General features: G+C 39.9%; 1 protein-coding gene across 8 annotated transcripts in view; it reads left to right on the top strand.

Annotated features, from left to right (window-relative positions):
• The window catches only part of plekha5 (pleckstrin homology domain containing, family A member 5), a 400949-nt gene that overhangs the window by 346920 nt on the left and 35220 nt on the right, over window positions 1-18809 (top strand). For 6 of the 8 annotated variants that reach the window (XM_068058936.1, XM_068058935.1, XM_068058937.1 and 3 more), the window contains 8 exons: window positions 2669-2749; window positions 2848-2997; window positions 3532-3633; window positions 3947-4061; window positions 7338-7390; window positions 9816-9936; window positions 13501-13625; window positions 16440-16649. In XM_068058936.1, the coding sequence (XP_067915037.1) occupies window positions 2669-2749; window positions 2848-2997; window positions 3532-3633; window positions 3947-4061; window positions 7338-7390; window positions 9816-9936; window positions 13501-13625; window positions 16440-16649 (957 nt within the window). Of the gene's footprint in view, window positions 1-2668; window positions 2750-2847; window positions 2998-3531; window positions 3634-3946; window positions 4062-7337; window positions 7391-7942; window positions 8132-9815; window positions 9937-13500; window positions 13626-16439; window positions 16650-18809 lie in introns of all 8 variants that reach the window. The other 2 variants (XM_068058941.1, XM_068058934.1) reach the window with 2 other exon arrangements.

Raw genomic sequence — 18809 nt, 5'->3', positions numbered from 1 at the left:
CAAATGGTTTCCATCCCAGAGTTTTATGGAAAATAGGTGAGAACTTTGTAGATACCCAACCATAATGTTTCAAAATTCTCTTGATTTGGGAACTGTTCCTTTAGATTGGAAGATTGCATATGTCACTCTGCTATCTCACAAAGGCGAGAGGGTGCAACCAGGGAATTATAGACCAGTCAGCCTAACATTTCTTGGGAAATTGTTCGAATCTGTAATTAATGACAGGGTAATTGAACACCTTGAAAGTTTTCAGCTGATCAGAGAGATCCAGCATGGATTTGTAAAGGGTAGGTCATGCCTGGCAAATCTGATTGAATTTTTCGAAGAGGTGACTGAAGTAGTGGAGAAGGGAAATGTCTATTGATATTTATATGGACTTCCAGAAGACATTTGATAAAATCCCTCATAACAGACTGCTGGCCAAAGTTAAAGCTCACGGAATTGGGTGATTGGAAGGCGACAGAGAGTAAGAATAATGGGCAGGTACTTATATTGGTAGGATGTGACTAGTAGTGTCCTGCAAGGATCTGATTTGGGGCACCAACTATTCACTGTATTCATTAACAACTTAGATGATGGGATAGAAAGCCATATATCCACATTTGCCGATGACGCAAAGATAGGCAGTATTGTAAGCGATGCGGATGGAAATGTAAAAGAGATGCAGATGGAAGATTAAAATTATAAAAAGATATTGATAGATTAAGTGAATGAGCAAAGCTGTGGCAAATGGATATCAGTGTAGGAAAAGGTGAGGTCATCTACTTTGGACCTTAAAAAAAAAATAGAATTGGGTGCATTCTAAATGGTGAAAAGCTAGAAATAGTGGAGGTCCAAAGAGACTTGGGCATCCAAGTACACAGATCATTTAAATGTCATTAATAGGTACTAAAAGGCTAATGGAGTGCTGCCCTTTATGTCTAGAGGAATAGAATACAAGGGGGCAGAAGTTATGCTTCAGCTATACGAAAACCTGGTTAGGTCACACCTGGAGTACTGCAAGTAGTTCTGGGCACCACACCTTAGGGATATATTGACCTTGGAGGGAATGCAGCGTAGATGGACTAGAATGATATCTGGACCCCAAGGGTTAAGCTACAGGGACAAACTAGGGTTGTATTCCCTGAAATTTAGAAGGTTAAGGAGTGATTTGATTTGAGGATTTCAAAATATTAAGGGGAACAGATAGGGTGGATTGGAAGTGACTATTTCCACTGGTTGGGGAGTCTAGGACTGGGCATGGTCTAAAAATTAGAGCCAGGCATTTTAGGAGTGAAATTAGGAAATGCTTTTTCCACACAAAAGGTAGAAGTTTGGAACTGTCCTCCACAATTGGAAATTGATGCTAGATCAATTGTTAATTTTAAAACTGAGATTTATAGATTTTCGTTTGCCCCTTACCCCTCAATACCTTTGGCTAAGGCAGGTATATGGAGTCAGGTCGCAGATCAGCCATGATCTCATTGAATGGCGGAACAGGCTCCAGCAGTGAAATGGCCTACTCCTATTTCTATGTTCATATTAAGGACCCATTGGACAATGGGCAGGCTCCTGTAGTTTGGGAACAGTCTAATGTGGTACCCATGTTCAAATGTGTAATAAAGCAGAAACTGGCAATTACAGACCCATTTAATCTTTCTTCAGTTCTATGTAAAATAAAGGAATTAATCAAGTATAAACCTGAAGATTATCTGTATAATAATTTAGTAAGCAGCAGTCTTAGGCTTGCTTTTTGCTTTATTTCCAGGGCTAGGATCTTCCCACTGCTGCATGCTTATGACACATCCATGCTCCTTAATTCTGACTTTGTTTTTGGGGGTGGTGGCTTGCTCACATTTAAGTTTCAGTGGCAATTTACCTCAGTTGCATTTCCACAACCTCCAGTTTAACCTTAAAGAAACTAAATCTAGTATAATTAAGGAAAAAGTATAAGCAACTGGGAAAGTGCACATGAAGATACTATCAAAAGAAAGAAGGTTATGGTGCTGGGGATGAGGAAGGGAAATCAGTGAATGAGTCATAGAGAAAAGCAGATATGGCAAGAAAAAAATATGCAAGCGTATAGGAAGAGTGACCCAAAGAGTGGGACTTAAGCGGAAAGATGAGAATTGGCGTGGGAGCGAAGCAGTTAGAAGATGATGAACCTTTTTATTATTTTTCTCCAAACTCATTGCCCCAGGAAACAACTGTCACTTTGACAGAGATAAAGGGCAGGTTACTTGCCCACCCCAGTTAAACCAGATGTATGCGCAATTATGGTGGGTTGGGGTCAGGATTTCACATTTTGAAGAAGTTAAATCCCGGGGGAGGTTAAAATTTCCCTCCAAAGTGTTTACCTGCTAAAACAGAAATGCTGTTTTTTAAAAGTTTTTGTTCTTCAGCTGGTTTGTAAATGAGATTTTTTTTTTACACTGTATACTTCAATAAACCAAAGGAGAGGGTTTGTTAGCTTGACTTTGATTTGCTTAGTCTTTGTTTAAAATGTGAGATTACAACTTTCCCAAGTAAGGAATGCTGGAAATTAATTAAAAAGAAAGGCTTTTGGTGACATTTTTCTTGCTGTATGTGCTCAGCATCTGCTGAACCTAAAAAAATGTTTAAGATCCTAGAGCTACTATGATAAAGTGTTGTCCCTTCACTTTGTCCATCTTCGTGATTTCCTTTTTAGGCTAAACTTAGCCAGCTGTGTGAGCAGGATAAGGTTGTTTGTGAACAAGAGGAGAAACTGCAGCAGCTGCACAAGGAGAAAGTAAGAAATTGTGATTAAATTTCTTCAGTTTCAACAGAATGTATATGCCCAATGAATGTATTGCATTCGGTCTGTAAATACAATGTGCTGTTTTGTAGCATACACTTGAACAAGCGTTACTAGCTGCAAGTCAGGAGATCGAAATGAATGCAGAAAACCCTACTGTGGTGCAAAGTGTAGCCTTACAGAGAGATGTCTTACAAAATGGATTGCTCAGCACTTGCCGGGAGGTATCAAGAGCCACTGCAGTAAGTTATAACCATTTTGCTGTTAATTGTTGCTATTGTGGTCCAAAGGCCAGGTCTGCTTTAGCTTACAGTTGCTTATCCAAGAAACTGTTAGTGAGTATTTTTGCATGGGATACATATTCAAAACACTTATTTTCTGTTTTCATGTAAAATTTTGCCCATCGTGGCACACCAATGTGCTGCTCCATAGAGCTGTCTAATCGAGCTTGTGCCTACACAAATTCTTCATCATGCTGTATCATTGAATGCGAGATACTGAGTATGACGCACTATTCCCAAAGGAAGTGGTGGGGGTGCGGGGGAGGAAGGGAGAGATGCTTAAGAATTTGCCACAGTCAGCTCTTGCACCCCACCTGGTGGCTGATCTGAGTGCCAGATAGCAGTGGCCTTGGTACAAGTTCTGTACCCACTCCTGGTGTACAGCTTTATAGGGTTGATTCTAAGTATGGAAATTAATTGTGCATTTGCAAAGCATTACTATTTACTTTATAAAAAGAAATAAATCTGCTATTTAAACTATATCTTGTGATTTAGGAACTGGAAAGGACATGGGGCGAATATGACAAATTAGAGTATGACATAACTCTTGCAAGAAGCCACTTACAGGAGCAGCTGGACAGAAGTGAAGCAGTTCAGGTACTGGCTGCATTTGGGCAGATGAACCTGATGTCTGGGCATGTTTGTGCTAACAACAAAATAACTCTTCTCCCACGATATATATAATGAGTATAGCAAAATGATAGGCTCATTATGTTTGCCATAATTGTCTTAACTTAATGCATTTTATAATGAACAGATCTATTATTTGCACCCAGCCAAACACTGGCACACAGTTGGAAGACATACATAAAATAGTTTGTTTCCCGTTTAATGAGATACACTCCAGAAAAACTTATTTATTCATGAGTGCTGTACTTGTTGTCAGAAGAACCTTTATTTTTCTCTCAAGGCGGAGTTAACTGGTCAACAACGCCCTCAGATTCAAAAGGAGCTCTGGAGAATTGACGATGTTATGGAAGGGCTCACCAAAAGCAAACAGCAAAGAAGGACCTCTGGAAACCTTGGTAACAGAAGCTAACTCCATATTTTTGTACAGAATTTCAAATAATAGAATAGGAGCTGTCGTGATTTCCAGTAGCAGTAACCAGTGAGGTTTCTTTGTATTTTCTTCCACACTGCCCTACCCCACAGTGCATGTGTTTTTGTTTCAGTTTATCTATGAAAACTGCAGCCAGCTTGTGGTTAGATTATGAAGTCTTAACAGCATTTGAGTTTGCTTTAAACTGATAAATTGAAATTATTGTTAAGATAACCTTTCCAATTCTGTTGATGTCATAGGTTAGAATGATTAGCATAATTATCAATCTGTCTACATGTCAGGTAAGTAACAGTTTACCATGTACACTAGTACTAGAACTAGTACTACACTAGTACACTAGAACTATGATCTCCCTGCATCCCCATTCCAAACTTCAAGGGTCAACATTACAAAACATTTACGAAGTATTTCAGCCTAGTAGATCCATGCCAGTGTTTATGCTCCACAAGTGCGTTCTCCCACCGTTCCTCATCTAACCCTGTCAACATATCATGCTGTTCCTTTCTCCATCATGTGGTTATCTAACTTCCCCTTAAATGCATCTATGTTGTTCGCCTCAACTATTCCATGTGGTAGTAAGTTCCACATTCAAACCACGCTCTGGGTATAGAAGTTCCTCCTGATTTCCGTATTAGATTTATTAGTGACTATCTTATATTTATGGCCCCTAGTTCTGGACTTCCTCACAAGTGGAAACATTTTCTCTATGTCTACCCTATCAAACCCTTTCATAATCTTGAAGACCTTGAGCAGATTACGCCTCAGTTTTTTGTTCTAGAGCCCTTGACTGTTCAATCTTTACTGATAGGTATAACCTCTCAGTTCTGATGTAATTCTAAAAAACTTTTTAATACCTTCGCCAGTGATTCTCTGTTCTTTTTATAACAATATAACTGCTATATAAATGCAAGCCTTTTTCATGTATTATGGAGATCAGAACTATTACAGTACTCCAAGTGTGGTCTAACAAAGGTTCTATACAAGTTTAACATAACTTCTCTGCTTTCCAAGTCTAGCCTGCTAGAAATGAGCCCTCCTGCTTTGCTTGTTCTTTTTGTGGCCTTAGTAACCCATCGCTGCTTTTATTGATTTGTGTCTCTATACCCCTAAGATCCCTCTGCTTCTCTACCCCATTTAGGCACATAATTTCCAATGAGTATGTGCCTCATTATTCTTTCTACCAAAATGTACTACTTCATACTTATCTATGTTGAAGTTAATTTGCCAATTACATGCACGCTTATTAATGACTTGTCATAGTCCTCCTCAATATTAGCTGCGCCCTCCAATTTGGTGTCATCCACAATTCTTAAAATTCCCAAGTCCAGATTGTTCTTGTAAATTGTGAATAACCGTGTTCCCACCACTGATCCTTGTGGAACTTGTCACCTTTGTCAATCTATGTAACTACCTTTAACCCCTACTCTGCTTTGTAGCCAACTTGCTATCCATTCTACTACTTGTCTCATGGCTTCATCTGTTCTGGGCCTTGGTCTACTATGCGGTTCCTTAGCATAGACTTTTTGGAAATAAATTTGGAAATTTACCCACCCAACTATTGGGTCCGTGTTGGCTAACGTCTACGAGTACACTTTTTGTTCCCCATTTTCAACAAGCACCATCTTTTCAGCAATTGCTCTGCTATGTCAGAGCTGTGACACTTTATATTGCAGCCCTCTGCCCCCTCCCTGCCCACCCAACTTCAGTTGTGGCTTATTTTAAAAGTCTTTTTCTGTATCCTGCTGTGGGTTGCCTGTGATTTTAAATCAGCTGCAACTTGGATTAAAGCTGAGAGATGGGTGGAAGTGTTTTTTTTTGTTTAAATACCGGTGTGCTGGAGGAGTGGAGTGGAGCAGAGCAGCAGTTGGTGGGAGTGCACTGGTATGGTGCTGCTGCTTGGTCCACTGTCATGAGAAAAAATGCTCCACAGCGAAGGAATCCTGAGGCAGGAAATGGTCTCTGTGTTACAGAGAACTTGTGCAACTTGTTTTAGTACAAGTGTATACATTTCCAGTTAGTATTCCAGTTAGTTGGGGCGGCACAGTGGCGCAGTGGTTAGCACCGCAGCCTCACAGCTCCAGCGACCTGGGTTCAATTCTGGGTACTGCTTGTGTGGAGTTTGCAAGTTCTCCCTGTGTCTGCGTGGGTTTTCTCCGGGTGCTCCGGTTTCCTCCCACAGCCAAAAGACTTGCAGGTTGGTAGGTAAATTGGCCATTATAAATTGCCCCTAGTATAGGTAGCTGGGAGGGAAATACAGGGACAAGTGGGGATGTGGTAGGAATGTAGGATTAGTATAAATGGGTGGTTGATAGTCGGCACAGACTCGGTGGGCCGAAGGGCCTGTTTCAGTGCTGTATCTCTAAACTAAACTATTCAAGTTTATGTGGTACATTTTTTTTTAAAAGGAAGCTATTTGAACAAAATGGATTTCTGCAGCACCTTCACAAACTGCACAATTACACAAAACAGCTCTTATAGTAATCCTGGCTAGGGTTTGCTTTTTAAAGGAATAAAAATTAATTTTCAATAGATGTATGAATTATCCATGCTCGATGTATTAATCAGTATGTAAAAGAACTTAAATATGATTCATAAGCAAATCCACCCTTGGAGGAATGACCAGCAACATGATTGTGCACCAGCATGATGTTGGTGGGGAAGGTGTGGGATCGTAGCCATGCTTCAATCTTAGCTCCATTACTGGGAGTGGTGCCAAAATCATTAGAAAAATAGAGGATTAAAAAAAGGCCATTTAGTTCATCAAAGTCCACTCATAATTCACCCAGCCTATTTTGATGCCATTGATCTGCTACCTTGCTTGGCAGATTATTTCAAATGTTGATCCCTTCTAAGTGAAGAAGCATTTTGCCCATATGTTTGTCGGTTCCTCTGTATTACTTCTCATTGAATTTTGCTTTACATACCTTATTGAAGTTCACTCTTTCTGATAACTACAGCTTAAGCTTATCTGAACCTTTCTCCTGGCTCTGCGTAGAAAATGAAGAGGAAAATAAATGGTGCTTCTCATCTATATCCTTTATATCTAATTATATAGAAGATAGAGGGTACTCTTTGGATGTTATTATTTAAGTAACTTTCTGCAAACAACATTTTCCAGAATAGTGCATCATGTCGAATCCAAAAATAAGATGACTTCCTACTAGCAATTTTTGGAAGGAATTGATTCAAAATTACCATGAATACAAAGCATCTAATTTTTATTTTTTATTTCTGTTCTTAGGTGCTGCCGGGTCACAGTCTGGATCTGTTTCTACATTAAGGCATACGCAGGAGGTATGTAGCAGTTCCCAGTCACTGGCATCCAGTCCATTGCTGTAGGAAGAAAAATCTTCGGTTAAATTTGAATATAATATGTAGATGAATACAAGTTCATACAGTCTCACAATATCTGTTATTTCAATGTATAGATTAGGAACATATTATCTTCATTTGGTCACTGTTTTACTTGTCAGGGAGCATTATCTTTTCAATACAGTGTTTTGAAGATGGAAAAGCATAAATAGAAAAAAGAAGTCATCAGTCATCCATCTTTCTGTAGTTAGTACACTTTATTTCGGATTATTCAAAGTCATTTTGGCACAAAAATTTAATTATTCAGCAATTCAAATTAACCAACATAGCTAAAATGTTAATGTCAAAAAGTTATTTAGTAATTTGAATTAGTCGACTTTGAATTGAGGAATAGACTGTAATACATTATTTGCTTTCATATATCTTTATAATTAAAATGATTGAACATGATCATGAGTTGATTTGCATACATAAACTAAGGAATATTTGGCATATCTTGAACTGTTTAGTGGACTTATTATATGGACTCTTTAGGAAGATGAAACAGCCCCTCCTCGCCCTCCTCTTCCCCAGTTATATGACTTGACAGAGAGGGCTCCCACAGTTCCCCCTCATCCCAGTGGGAGCATCCTTTGGCCTTGTTCTTCCAGAAACCTGGTGCATCAACCAGACGAAACCAAGATCCACCTTGAACCGGAAGATCCAATGAATGGAGCAGATTCTGTAAGTGGCTGACGATTGCCACTGTTTGCCTGTTAAACCTACTGCACCCATGTTTCCCTCCTCATTGCTTTTGGTCATGTAATTATTTTGCTTCCTCATTTTTTTATAGTGATTTTAATTTAAATTTTTCCATTGATTCTTTTTTTTGGATTATTCTTCATGAATAATGTAGCTGCAAATGAGCTGTCTAGCATAATTGTAGCCTAAATAGGCCATTATTTAAATAAAACCTAAAATGGAATTTTACCTGAAAACTTTGTATATAATATTTTCAGTCTCGGGGCGTCTTAAGGCAGCTGTTTGGATAGTCTCAGTTCAAGTGGCCTATCCAAGCATCAGCAGTTGATATATTACTGTATCTCTTTTCATTCAGGCGTCACACAAACGGAAATATTGAAGCTTCGGCTCGAGATTTCCAGATTGGTGCTAAATTAACCAGGATTAGGGATCTTAGGTTTTAATTTGATTCATTTTTTTAAAAAGCATGGTGCATTTTTGCAGTTTAGTTGCTCTATGTGATGGCTATCAATTGCTTTGCAGCAGGACAGCTCATTTAGTGAGTCTGAATTTAGTTTGTTACTTCAAAAATTAAATCCATCAGTAGGATGAGTGTTAAGGCTGCTCTTATACTACAATTAGTAATGTCAGGCAATCTCTGGATCACCAGTATTTCTGGAATGTGTTACACAGCTGCTGGACCCAATTTAAACTGTAGACTGTACATCACATTGAGTCAAATACATTCTGGTTTGATGTGCAGAACTCTGCCTCCCTGCTAATGTTTAGTGTTATTAGAAGCAGCAGCTTACTACATTTAAAAATAAAATTCTGGGAGGTCCAATGAGCCATTTATTAAAAGTATGACTTTGCATCAGTCTAAAGTGCAAAGCCCAGTCTGGTGAGACTACCAACTAAAGGGAGGGGTTCATGTATCTCTTGGCTTCAGTGCTCTTGAAAGTCAATGCAAGACTATACCTTAGAGTTTTAAAGACTCAATTAGATTACTATTCCAGTGTTGATGCACAGTGTTGATTTGCAGTGACACCAAAGGGTAGTATAACAGCAGCCCAGGCATACTCTCTACTAAGATCCCAAGCAGCTGACTAGTTTTTGAATCTTTTGATTATTAATTTGAGCCCCGTACTACCTTTCAAATGGTACTTAATTTTTAAATCATATTAAAATGGATATTTTTGGCAGTGTTCACAGGCAATTAAAAATTTTGCAGCAGTCATCAAATCAGAGAGTGTTTACGGCACAGGAAGAGGCCAGTTGGCCCATCGTGTCTGTGCCTACAGAAAAAAGAGCCACCCAGCCTAATCCTGCTCTTAATTTCAGAATAAGTAGTAGCTTATCTCTCAAGTTAACCAAACTATTTGACCTAAGATTGCATAAAAGCAGAGTGACTCTTTGGAAAGAATTGATAGTCGTGATTATACCTGTGTTTGTACACATGTTCTGTAATTTTTTTATATGTGCAAGAAGTTATTTAAATTTTTGTTTCTTATATCAAATAATGCTATCGAAACAAAAGGGAATGTATAGAGTTTTCTTTTTGTCTGTTAGTGGGCTATGGTTCAAGACTTTAAAAAAAAAATTGGTCCAGATTAGAACTCGAGTCTTCAGAGCTTAAAGAAGTTCTCAATGAATAATCTACTTAAAAGAAAATACTTTTCAACTACAGGGTCCTGATTATCGACTGTACAAGAGTGAACCAGAACTGACAACTGTCACAGAGGTTGATGAATCAAATGTAGATGAGAAGTCAGAAGTGGTGCCTGAAAAAGAAAGTGTCGCATCTAAAGGTAGATGTTGTATGTAGAGAGTGGAATTCATGTGTCCAGATTACAGCTGACCTGATTGTCATCATGTCATACGTGGCCTTGATCATGTTCAAATTGAGTGTAGCCAGTCTATAGATAACACCTTTGAAGATGGTTTACCATGTTCCTAATTCAGACTTGAACCAGTTTAAGATTACCTGTTCATAAATATTACTAGGACTGACAAACATAGATTTGTTTTCTCACAACTGCTTTTTAAGACCATTTCATTGTAATCTTGTTTTGTTGTATCTAAACTGATAAGACAATAGGCTGAGATAGGAGCAAAGGAACAGGAGTAAACCATTCAGCTCCTGGAGCCTGTTCCGCCATTCAATGAGATCTGGACTGATCTGAAACCTAACTCCATATGTCTCGTAACTCCTTTCTCTCATTTCCTTAACACCTTTGGATAAGAAAAATTTATCAATCTTAGATTTAGAATTTACAAATGATCTAGCATCAGTTGCTGTTTGCAGAAGATTGTTCCAAACTTCTATCACCCTTTGCATGTAGGAGTGTTTCCTAATTTCACTCCTGAAAGGTCTGACTGTAATTTTTGGACTATGCCCCCTAGTCCTAGACTCCCCGACCAACGGATATAGTTTTTCTCTATCTACCTTATCTGCTCCCTTTAATATCTTCTAAACTTGGATCAACTTACCCCTTAACCTTCTAAATTCAGAGAATACAACACTGGTTTGTATAATCCCCTGTAATTTTAATCCTTGGAGTCCAGGTATCATTCAGGTAAACCTACGCTGCACACCCTCCAAGGCCAATATATTCTTCCTAAGATATAATTACCAGAACTGCTCACAGTACTCCAGGTGTGGTCTAGCCAAGGCTTTGTATAGCTGACGTATGACTTCTACAAACTCCCCCTACTCCCCATATTCTGTTCCTCTAGATATAAAGGGCAGCATTCCATAAGCCTTTTTGATTATTTTCTATACCGATTCATGACATTTTAATGATCTTTGTGTATCTGGACCCCCAAGTCTCTTACTCCTCCACTGTGTCTAGCTTTTCGTCATTTATAAAGTACCCGAATTCTATCCTTTTTCGGTCCAAAGTGTATGACCTCATTTTACATTATTGACCTCGTACTGAAATCCATTTGCCACAGTTTTGCCTCACTGAATGCCATGCAATAAGACCGCTTGTCCTCATGGGGAGTTCACTAACTTAATCAGTAAGAAGAATGCATTCCCTGTCAAGAAACCCATACTTAAGTGGCCTTTGTGCCACCAGTAAGAATTGTCCTATTGTAAAGGGAGAAAAATCGGTGTAAAGTGTATCAAATTCATAATTTGTCAAAGTTGAATTTCCAACAGATTTCCGAGTTAATAATCAAAGATTCCAAAATGGCAACTTTTGTGACTAACTGTTATTCTTGTCACACTGCTCTTTGGTAACTGGCAGAAGCAGATGAGACACAACTATGCCACTTGATTCTATTAGTTGCCAAGGACACAGTTCACTACAGATTCAAACCGAGGTCCCTCCTGTCCTGAGGCATATCATTTCCATACTGGTTAGAGGTCTTTCCTGGGTTTCTGCGTGCACCACATGGCTGTGTAATAGTAAATAAGATAGCTTTCCAGTGTGCGCCCTGAATACTTCAGCCTTCATTATTATGCTTCCATTTTCTCCATTGTTTTTAAAATATTTTTAATATTCATTCATGGGTTGTGAACGTCTGTGGCAAGGCCCATCCCTAATTGCCCTTGAGAAGGTGGAGGTGAGTCGACTTCTTGAACCACTGCAGTTCAGTGGTGTAGGTACACCACAGTCCTCTTGGGGAGGGAGTTCCAGGATTTTCACCCAGTGACAGTGAAGGAACGGCGATATGGTTCCAAGTCAGGGTGGTGTGTGGTTTGGAGGGGAACTTGCAGGTGTTGGAATTCCCTTGCATCTGCTGCCCTTGTTCAAGGTGAGAGAGGTCTGGGGTTTGGAAGGTGCTTTCGGAGGAGCGTTGTTCAGTTGCTGCATTGCATTATTTACAACTGTGCAAGGCATTGGTGAGACTGCACCTATTGAACTGTAAGCTTGGTCTCCTTGCTTAAGGACGGATATACTTGCATTGGAAGCAGTTCAGAGAAGGTTCACTAGGCTGATTGCTGGGATGAAGGTGTTTTCTTAAGAGGAAAAGTTGGGCCTGTACTCATTGGAGTTTAGAAGAATGAGAGGTGATCTTATTGAAATATATAAGATTCTGAGGGAGCTTGGCAGGGTAGATGCTGAGAGGATGCTTCCCCTTTTGGGGGAATCTAGAACTCGGGGACACAGTTTCAAATTAAAGGGTCTCCCATTTAAGACAAGATGAGGAGGAATTTATTCTCTGAAGGTCATTACACTTTGGCAGTCTCTTCCCCAGAGAGCAGTAGAGGCTGGGTCATTGAATATATTCAAGGCTGAGTTCAACAGATTTTTGATCTACAAGGGAGTCCAGGGTTATGGGGGTCAGGCAGGAAAGTGGAGTTAAGGCCACAATCAGATCAGCCATGATCATCATAAATGGCAGAGCAGGCTCAAGGGGTTGAATGGCCTATTCTTGCTCCAATTTCTTAAGTTCTTACATTATCTTGTAGTTGGTGCACAGTGCAGCCACTTTGTCCTGGATGATGTCAAATTTCTTGTGTTGTTGGAGCTGTACTTATCCGGGCAAGTGGAGAGTATTCTGTCATACTCCTGAATTGTGTCTCCAAAAGAATCAAATGAACTCCAGAGTATCTTTTCTCGGTGTCAGCATGGCTCAGTAAGTTGCAGTGTCATCTTTTAAGTTAGCTAGTTATAGGTTCAAGTTCCACGCCAGGTCTTGAGCACATAATCTCACTTCAGAATAATGCTGAGAGATTTCTGCATTATCAGAGGTACTGTTTGCAAATGAGATGTTTAACTGGGTGCATGTCTGCCTGCTCAGGCAGATTTACAAGATCCCTGACTATTCAAAAAGAAAAATGCAGAAAGAAATATACATATTTTGGCATGCCTCACCTTACATTCACAAGACAAAAAATGCCTTAGTCCCCCACCACAATGAGCAATTCATCCAAAAATTAATTAAAGCAAGTTCAGATTCATGAAATGGACCACAGATATTTGTTCAAGTCCTTATACAAATTCAGAGCATTTGTTCACTTGACCCAGTAAAGTATTCCAGGTGTATGAAATTTGGCTCAGTGCACACAAAATTAAAATAAATGCAGAATGACAGTGCATGAACAGGATCACCACTAAAAGATATTGTGTCTCTATCTGTGATCCAATGAGCAAGTTTCCAGTTGCAATAGTGTTTGTGAAATAAAAGTGCATCTTATAAGCTAATAACTTAAAAAAAAAAGCAGGAGCAGATGGACAAATGTTTTTCTTATTTTGAACTATTGCTTTTTGGTTTGTTGGCTTCTGGTTGCTGGCAGGAGTTTGCGAGATAAAGAATGTAATTTTATAACAGGTACACTTTATGTTGCATATATTGCATGGGATGGACATTAAAGTAATTTTTAAAGCTATTTATTTAATAGCACTTTCATACATTTGCAGGTTTGTCTTTTCCAGTTGGTATAGTTCCTCCTAGAAGCAAATCCCCAATGCCTGAATCTTCCACAATTGCATCTTACGTTACATTAAGAAAGCATAGAAAGATGGATGGAGCTGTACCTCACATGGTATGTATAAGCAGTCTACTGTATGAGAATAGTAAAGTGCAGTTCTCCTAAATTCAGTGTAACTCATGGTTGATTTTTTTTTATTTTGACATTGTTATGACCGAGGCTGGAGGAGTGCACTGTCTTCCTCTAGTTCCACTTCTCCACGGGTCACAACATATATTTAAATGTTTACCCAGTTACCGACATGGCCAATTATATACTCTATTTTTATATCAGAATAAAATCCACCAACCAGGTTTCTTTAATAAACAACAAATTATTAATTTATTATAAAACAAGACATATTCAGTAAAGATGCAAAGCATTAGCACAGATTGAAATATGAAAGTTCCCTTCTAACTTAACTCAACACTCACTCTCTCTCGCGCACACATACCGATTAAAGAAAAAAATAAAGAAGTTTTCTCTGCAGAGATCTTTTTACAAAAAAGACAAACAAAATTTTGACCAAATACTAGTTAATTCTTGGAGGAAAGGGAGAGGATATGGAATAATATCAGTTGTCCCTTTATTCTGGCCTCCCAAATGCTGTAGACGGCTGTCACTGGAATCCTTTGGTGCTGTTCTCTTCAAGGGACATCAAGGATTAGTCTGGTAGGCTTTCCAGGCGAAATGCGTCATCTGGGGTTTCAGTTATCGCACTGGATTCTCAGGGTTTTTCGGATGGGTGGAGAAAGAATGAACTGGTGTCTTATCTTTTAGCAGGCTGACCCCCAGCTGACTCAAAGCAATATCCAAAATGAAACCAGCTCCTGACCACCATAAATCCTGACATGTCACTTCTCTGTAAGCAATTCCCCTAGTCACCAAGGCTCTTGCTGTTTATTTAGCTTAAGGCATGTGACATCCAGTTTTTAAACAAAGTTCCCCAAGTCCTTCCAGTGACCTTGTTTTAAAAAAAGTCCAGACTCTATGGAATCTCTTCAGTCCCAAATGAATCCATCTCCAAAATCTTCAAACACAAGTGCTCAAAAAAATATTAAACGGAAGCACTTACATAACATAGAATGTATAATTACCTCCAGTGCAAATGACATTTTTAAAGTTCAACAATTTATACCCTGAACCACGTAGTTCTTGTAATTTTTATCAGTCAGTTGTTCGCAATTCTGAACAGTTTGTATGCACATTCCAACACTAAATGGAAAGAGAAAATCTAAATACACAAACTGCACTCTGTTTCTTTATCTCTTCAAAGCCATTCCGTTCAGCACCCAGGTTTGACTGTTCTGATATGACCTCCTTTTTCCTCAACCGAGGATTCCCCCCCCACTGTTGTTGACAGGGCCCTCAACCGTGTCCGGCCCATTTCCCGCACCTCTACCCTCACCCCTTCCCCTCCCTCCCAGAACCGTGACAGGGTTCCCCTTGTCCTCACTTTCCACCCCATCAGCCTCCATATCCAAAGGATCATCCTCCGCCATTTCCGCCACCTCCAGCGTGATGCCACTACCATACGCTCTTCCCCTCCCTTCCCTTGTCAGCATTCCAAAGGGATCGTTCCCTCAACGACACCCTGGTCCACTCCTCCATTATCCCCACTACCTTGTCCCCGTCCCATGGCACCTTCCCCTGCAATCGCAGGAGGTGTAATACCTGCCCATTTACCTCCTCTCTCCTCACTATCCCAGGCCCCAAACACTCCTTTCAGGTGAAGCAGCGATTTACTTGTACTTCTTTCAATGTAGTATACTGTATTCGCTGCTCACAATGTGGTCTCCTCTACATTGGGGAGACCAAGCGCAGACTGGGTGACCACTTTGCGGAACACGTCTGCTCAGTCCGCAAGCAGGACCCTGAGCTTCCGGTTACTTGCCATTTCAACACTCCCCCCTGCTCTCATGCTCACATCTCTGTCCTGGGATTGCTGCAGTGTTCCAGTGAACATCAACGCAAGCTCAAGGAACAGCATCTCATTTACCGATTGGGTACACTACAGCCTGCCGGACTGAACATTGAGTTCAATAATTTCAGAGCATGACGGGCCCCCCATTTTACCTTTATTTTTAGTTATTTTTTCTTTTTTACATTTTTTACAATTTTTTTTTTTTAAGTTTATTTCATTTCATCTTAGTTTGTTCAGTTTGTTTACCCACTTTTTTTTTCATGTTTGTACTCGCTGTTCAATCTTCAGTCCGTTAACAACCTATTTATACTAATGCTTTGTCTTTCAATGCACCATTACCATATTGTTTGCCTTTGCTCCATGACCTTTTGGTCAGCTATGTTGCCTTGTCCAATCTACACCTTCTCCTTTGTTATCTCTTGCCCCACCCCCGCCTCACTTGCTTATAACCTGTGACATTTCTAATATTTGTCAGTTCCGAAGAAGGGTCACTGACCCGAAACGTTAACTCTGCTTCTCTTTCCACAGATGCTGCCAGACCTGCTGAGTGGTTCCAGCATTTCTTGTTTTTATTTCAGATTTCCAGCATCCGCAGTATTTTGCTTTTATTATATTTGACTGTTCGATGTTTCCATTCTGCAGAATATCAATTGTTTTTCCTCCCCCTTATTTAAAGTTTTGAGACCTTTTCCCTTATGTGAAGAATGTTATACAAATTGTTAGTTATTGACGTTTTCTGTGGATGTGATGAGTTTGATGAAGAATAAACGATGTGCACGGGTAGCTCAAAACCCACAGCATTGGTGTCTACTAAGAGGCTAGGCTGGTAGCATGGCATGCTGATTCTGAAAGCAAAATGAAATAGCTGAAAAATAGAAGTCCCAGTTACTGGACAACAAAGTAAGAAATTAGATGTTTTTTTCTCAAAATAATTTATTTGTTAAATTTGAGTATTATTATTGCAGGAAAGACCCAAGAGCGCAGTTGAGCAGCTTTTCCTGGCAGAAGGTCCGCGACCTCGAATGAGCGTTGAGGAGCAGCTTGAAAGGATAAAACGCCATCAGCAAGCTTCTCTAAAAGATAAAAGGAAAGGATTGAGTTTGATAACTCTGCAAGATCAATCGCCAGCAAAGGGTCCGTCAAGAGACGGAAACCAGATAAAGCCACTTCATTCAGTAAGTTCAATAATTGCATTTGAGGAAATGATTTTGGGGGGGTGTGGGGGCAAGGAATATTCTGGAGATGTTGCCCTGTGCATTTTTTATAAAGCACAAATTAATAGAAGACCAATTATTTTTTCCAATTTATTGGCATAAATTATGTATTTTTAACTAACTTCTGAGATAGGGATCCAGAAGTCCTCACATCCAGCTGTTTATCCGCAAGTTTACTGGCCAGTCAGTTGAATCACTCTGCTGTTCAATCTATTAATTCTGGTCAGAATCAGAAAAAGTCTGCAGAGTGTTCACCCAAGCATGTTTCTCCCACAAACCCAACAATTTTTAAAACACATCTATTCCCACATAATAAATTGACTGGCAATGCTCGTATATAATTAGTAGGCTCTATTTTCTTGCAGATGCATGTATATAATTTGACTTGGCCAACTAGTGACTATCCTCATTGGGGACGAAGGGGGAAGTGATGGTGTCTTTGGGGTCACGGTGCTCCACGGTGGCATGCCTTATGATGACAGTTGTGGAATGAGTAAATCCTTTGTGGCAGACTCAGTCATCTCACCCACTAACCAGGCAAGTTCACAATACGCCATTGTTGGTGACTGATTGACCAGCCAGTTTAGCTTAGTAGTGCTACTTGGAGGGGTAGTCTTGACACAGGCAGCTGGGATTCTTCCCACTGGTCTCCAGATGCATGCCAGTGAATAATGGGTAGATTGGTCCTGGCAAGACAAGAGTCAAGAAGCATACCTGTGCTCTGTATAGGTAAGTTACCTAGTGTGAATGGGTTAGACTTCAAGTACCCCAAAACACATGGGACTTTGAGCTGCTAATCAATGCCTAAGCTCTGGCAATAGGTAAATGGGCAGACGGTGTGGGTTTTTTCAGTAGCTTGTTTTGGAGACTTTAAAATTTTTTTTTAGAGATACAGCACTGAAACAGGCCCTTCGGCCCACCAAGTCTGTGCCGACCAACAACCACCCATTTATACTAACCCTACAAGTAATCCCATATTCCCTACCAACTACCAACACTAGGGGCAATTTACAATGGCCAATTTACCTATCAACCTGCAAGACTTTGGTTGTGGGAGGAAACCGGAGCAGCCGGCGAAAACCCACACGGTCACAGGGAGAACTTGCAAACTCCACACAGGCAGTACCCAGAATCGAACCCGAGTCCCTGGAGCTGTGAGGCTTCAGTGCTAATCACTGCGCCACTGTGCCGCTGTGACAAATGTAATAGGTTTCAATGTGTGCCAGATATTTGGCTGACTTAAAAAAAAAAGTGACCTGGCTCTGCTACATGAGTGAATCTGAATGATCACTACAGAATTTTTAAAACATTGAATTGATCATTATAAATTTTGGTGTAGTCAGACAGGGCAATAATTTGAAATAAAAACAGAAAGTGCTGGAAATGCTCAGCAGGTCTGGCAGCATGCATGGAGAGAGAAGCAGAGTTAACGTTTCAGGTCAGTGATCATTCATCACAGTAATTTGAAATGGGTTTTAGATGTTCATTTTAATGCTTCAGTGGATTTATCATTTACCAACTGAATTAGTCATATTGCCAATGCCCTTGACAATGGTTATGAAAATGCTTCCATTTTTAAATATTTTTTGAGGACTTGTGTTTTAGAATTGTGGAAATGAATCCACTTGGAGGACTGAAGTTATTCCATAGATACCAGACCTTGTTTTTTTTTTAGAAAAGATCACTAGAAGGAATTGAGCTTTCTGTTTAAAAACAACCTTGACTGGATGTCACATGTCTTAAACTAAATAATCAACAGTAGTGACTAGGGGAGTTGTTTACAGAGAAGTGACATGTCAAGATATATGGTGGTCAAGAGTTGGTTTTGTTTTGGATTATTTTGAGTCAGCTGGAGGTTAGCCTGCTAAGAGAGAAGACCAGTTCATCCTTTCTCCACCTCTCTGAGAAACCATGAGAATCCAGAGTGATAGTTGAAACCCCTGATGCTGCATTTCTCCTGGAATGCCTGCCAGACTAATCCGCGAAATCGCCTGAAGAGAACTGCTCCAAAATGTTCCCAGTGACAGCCGTCGATGTGTATTTGGGACGCCAGAATAAAGTAACAGCTGATATCATTCCATATCGTCTCCTTTTCCTTCAAGAATTAACAAGTATCTGGCA

The sequence above is a fragment of the Heterodontus francisci genome, chromosome 27, assembly GCF_036365525.1.
Source record: "Heterodontus francisci isolate sHetFra1 chromosome 27, sHetFra1.hap1, whole genome shotgun sequence".
Taxonomy (NCBI): Eukaryota; Metazoa; Chordata; class Chondrichthyes; order Heterodontiformes; family Heterodontidae; genus Heterodontus; species Heterodontus francisci.
The sequence above is the reverse complement of the archived record's forward strand: the minus strand, read 5'-3'. Positions and strand labels throughout refer to the sequence as shown.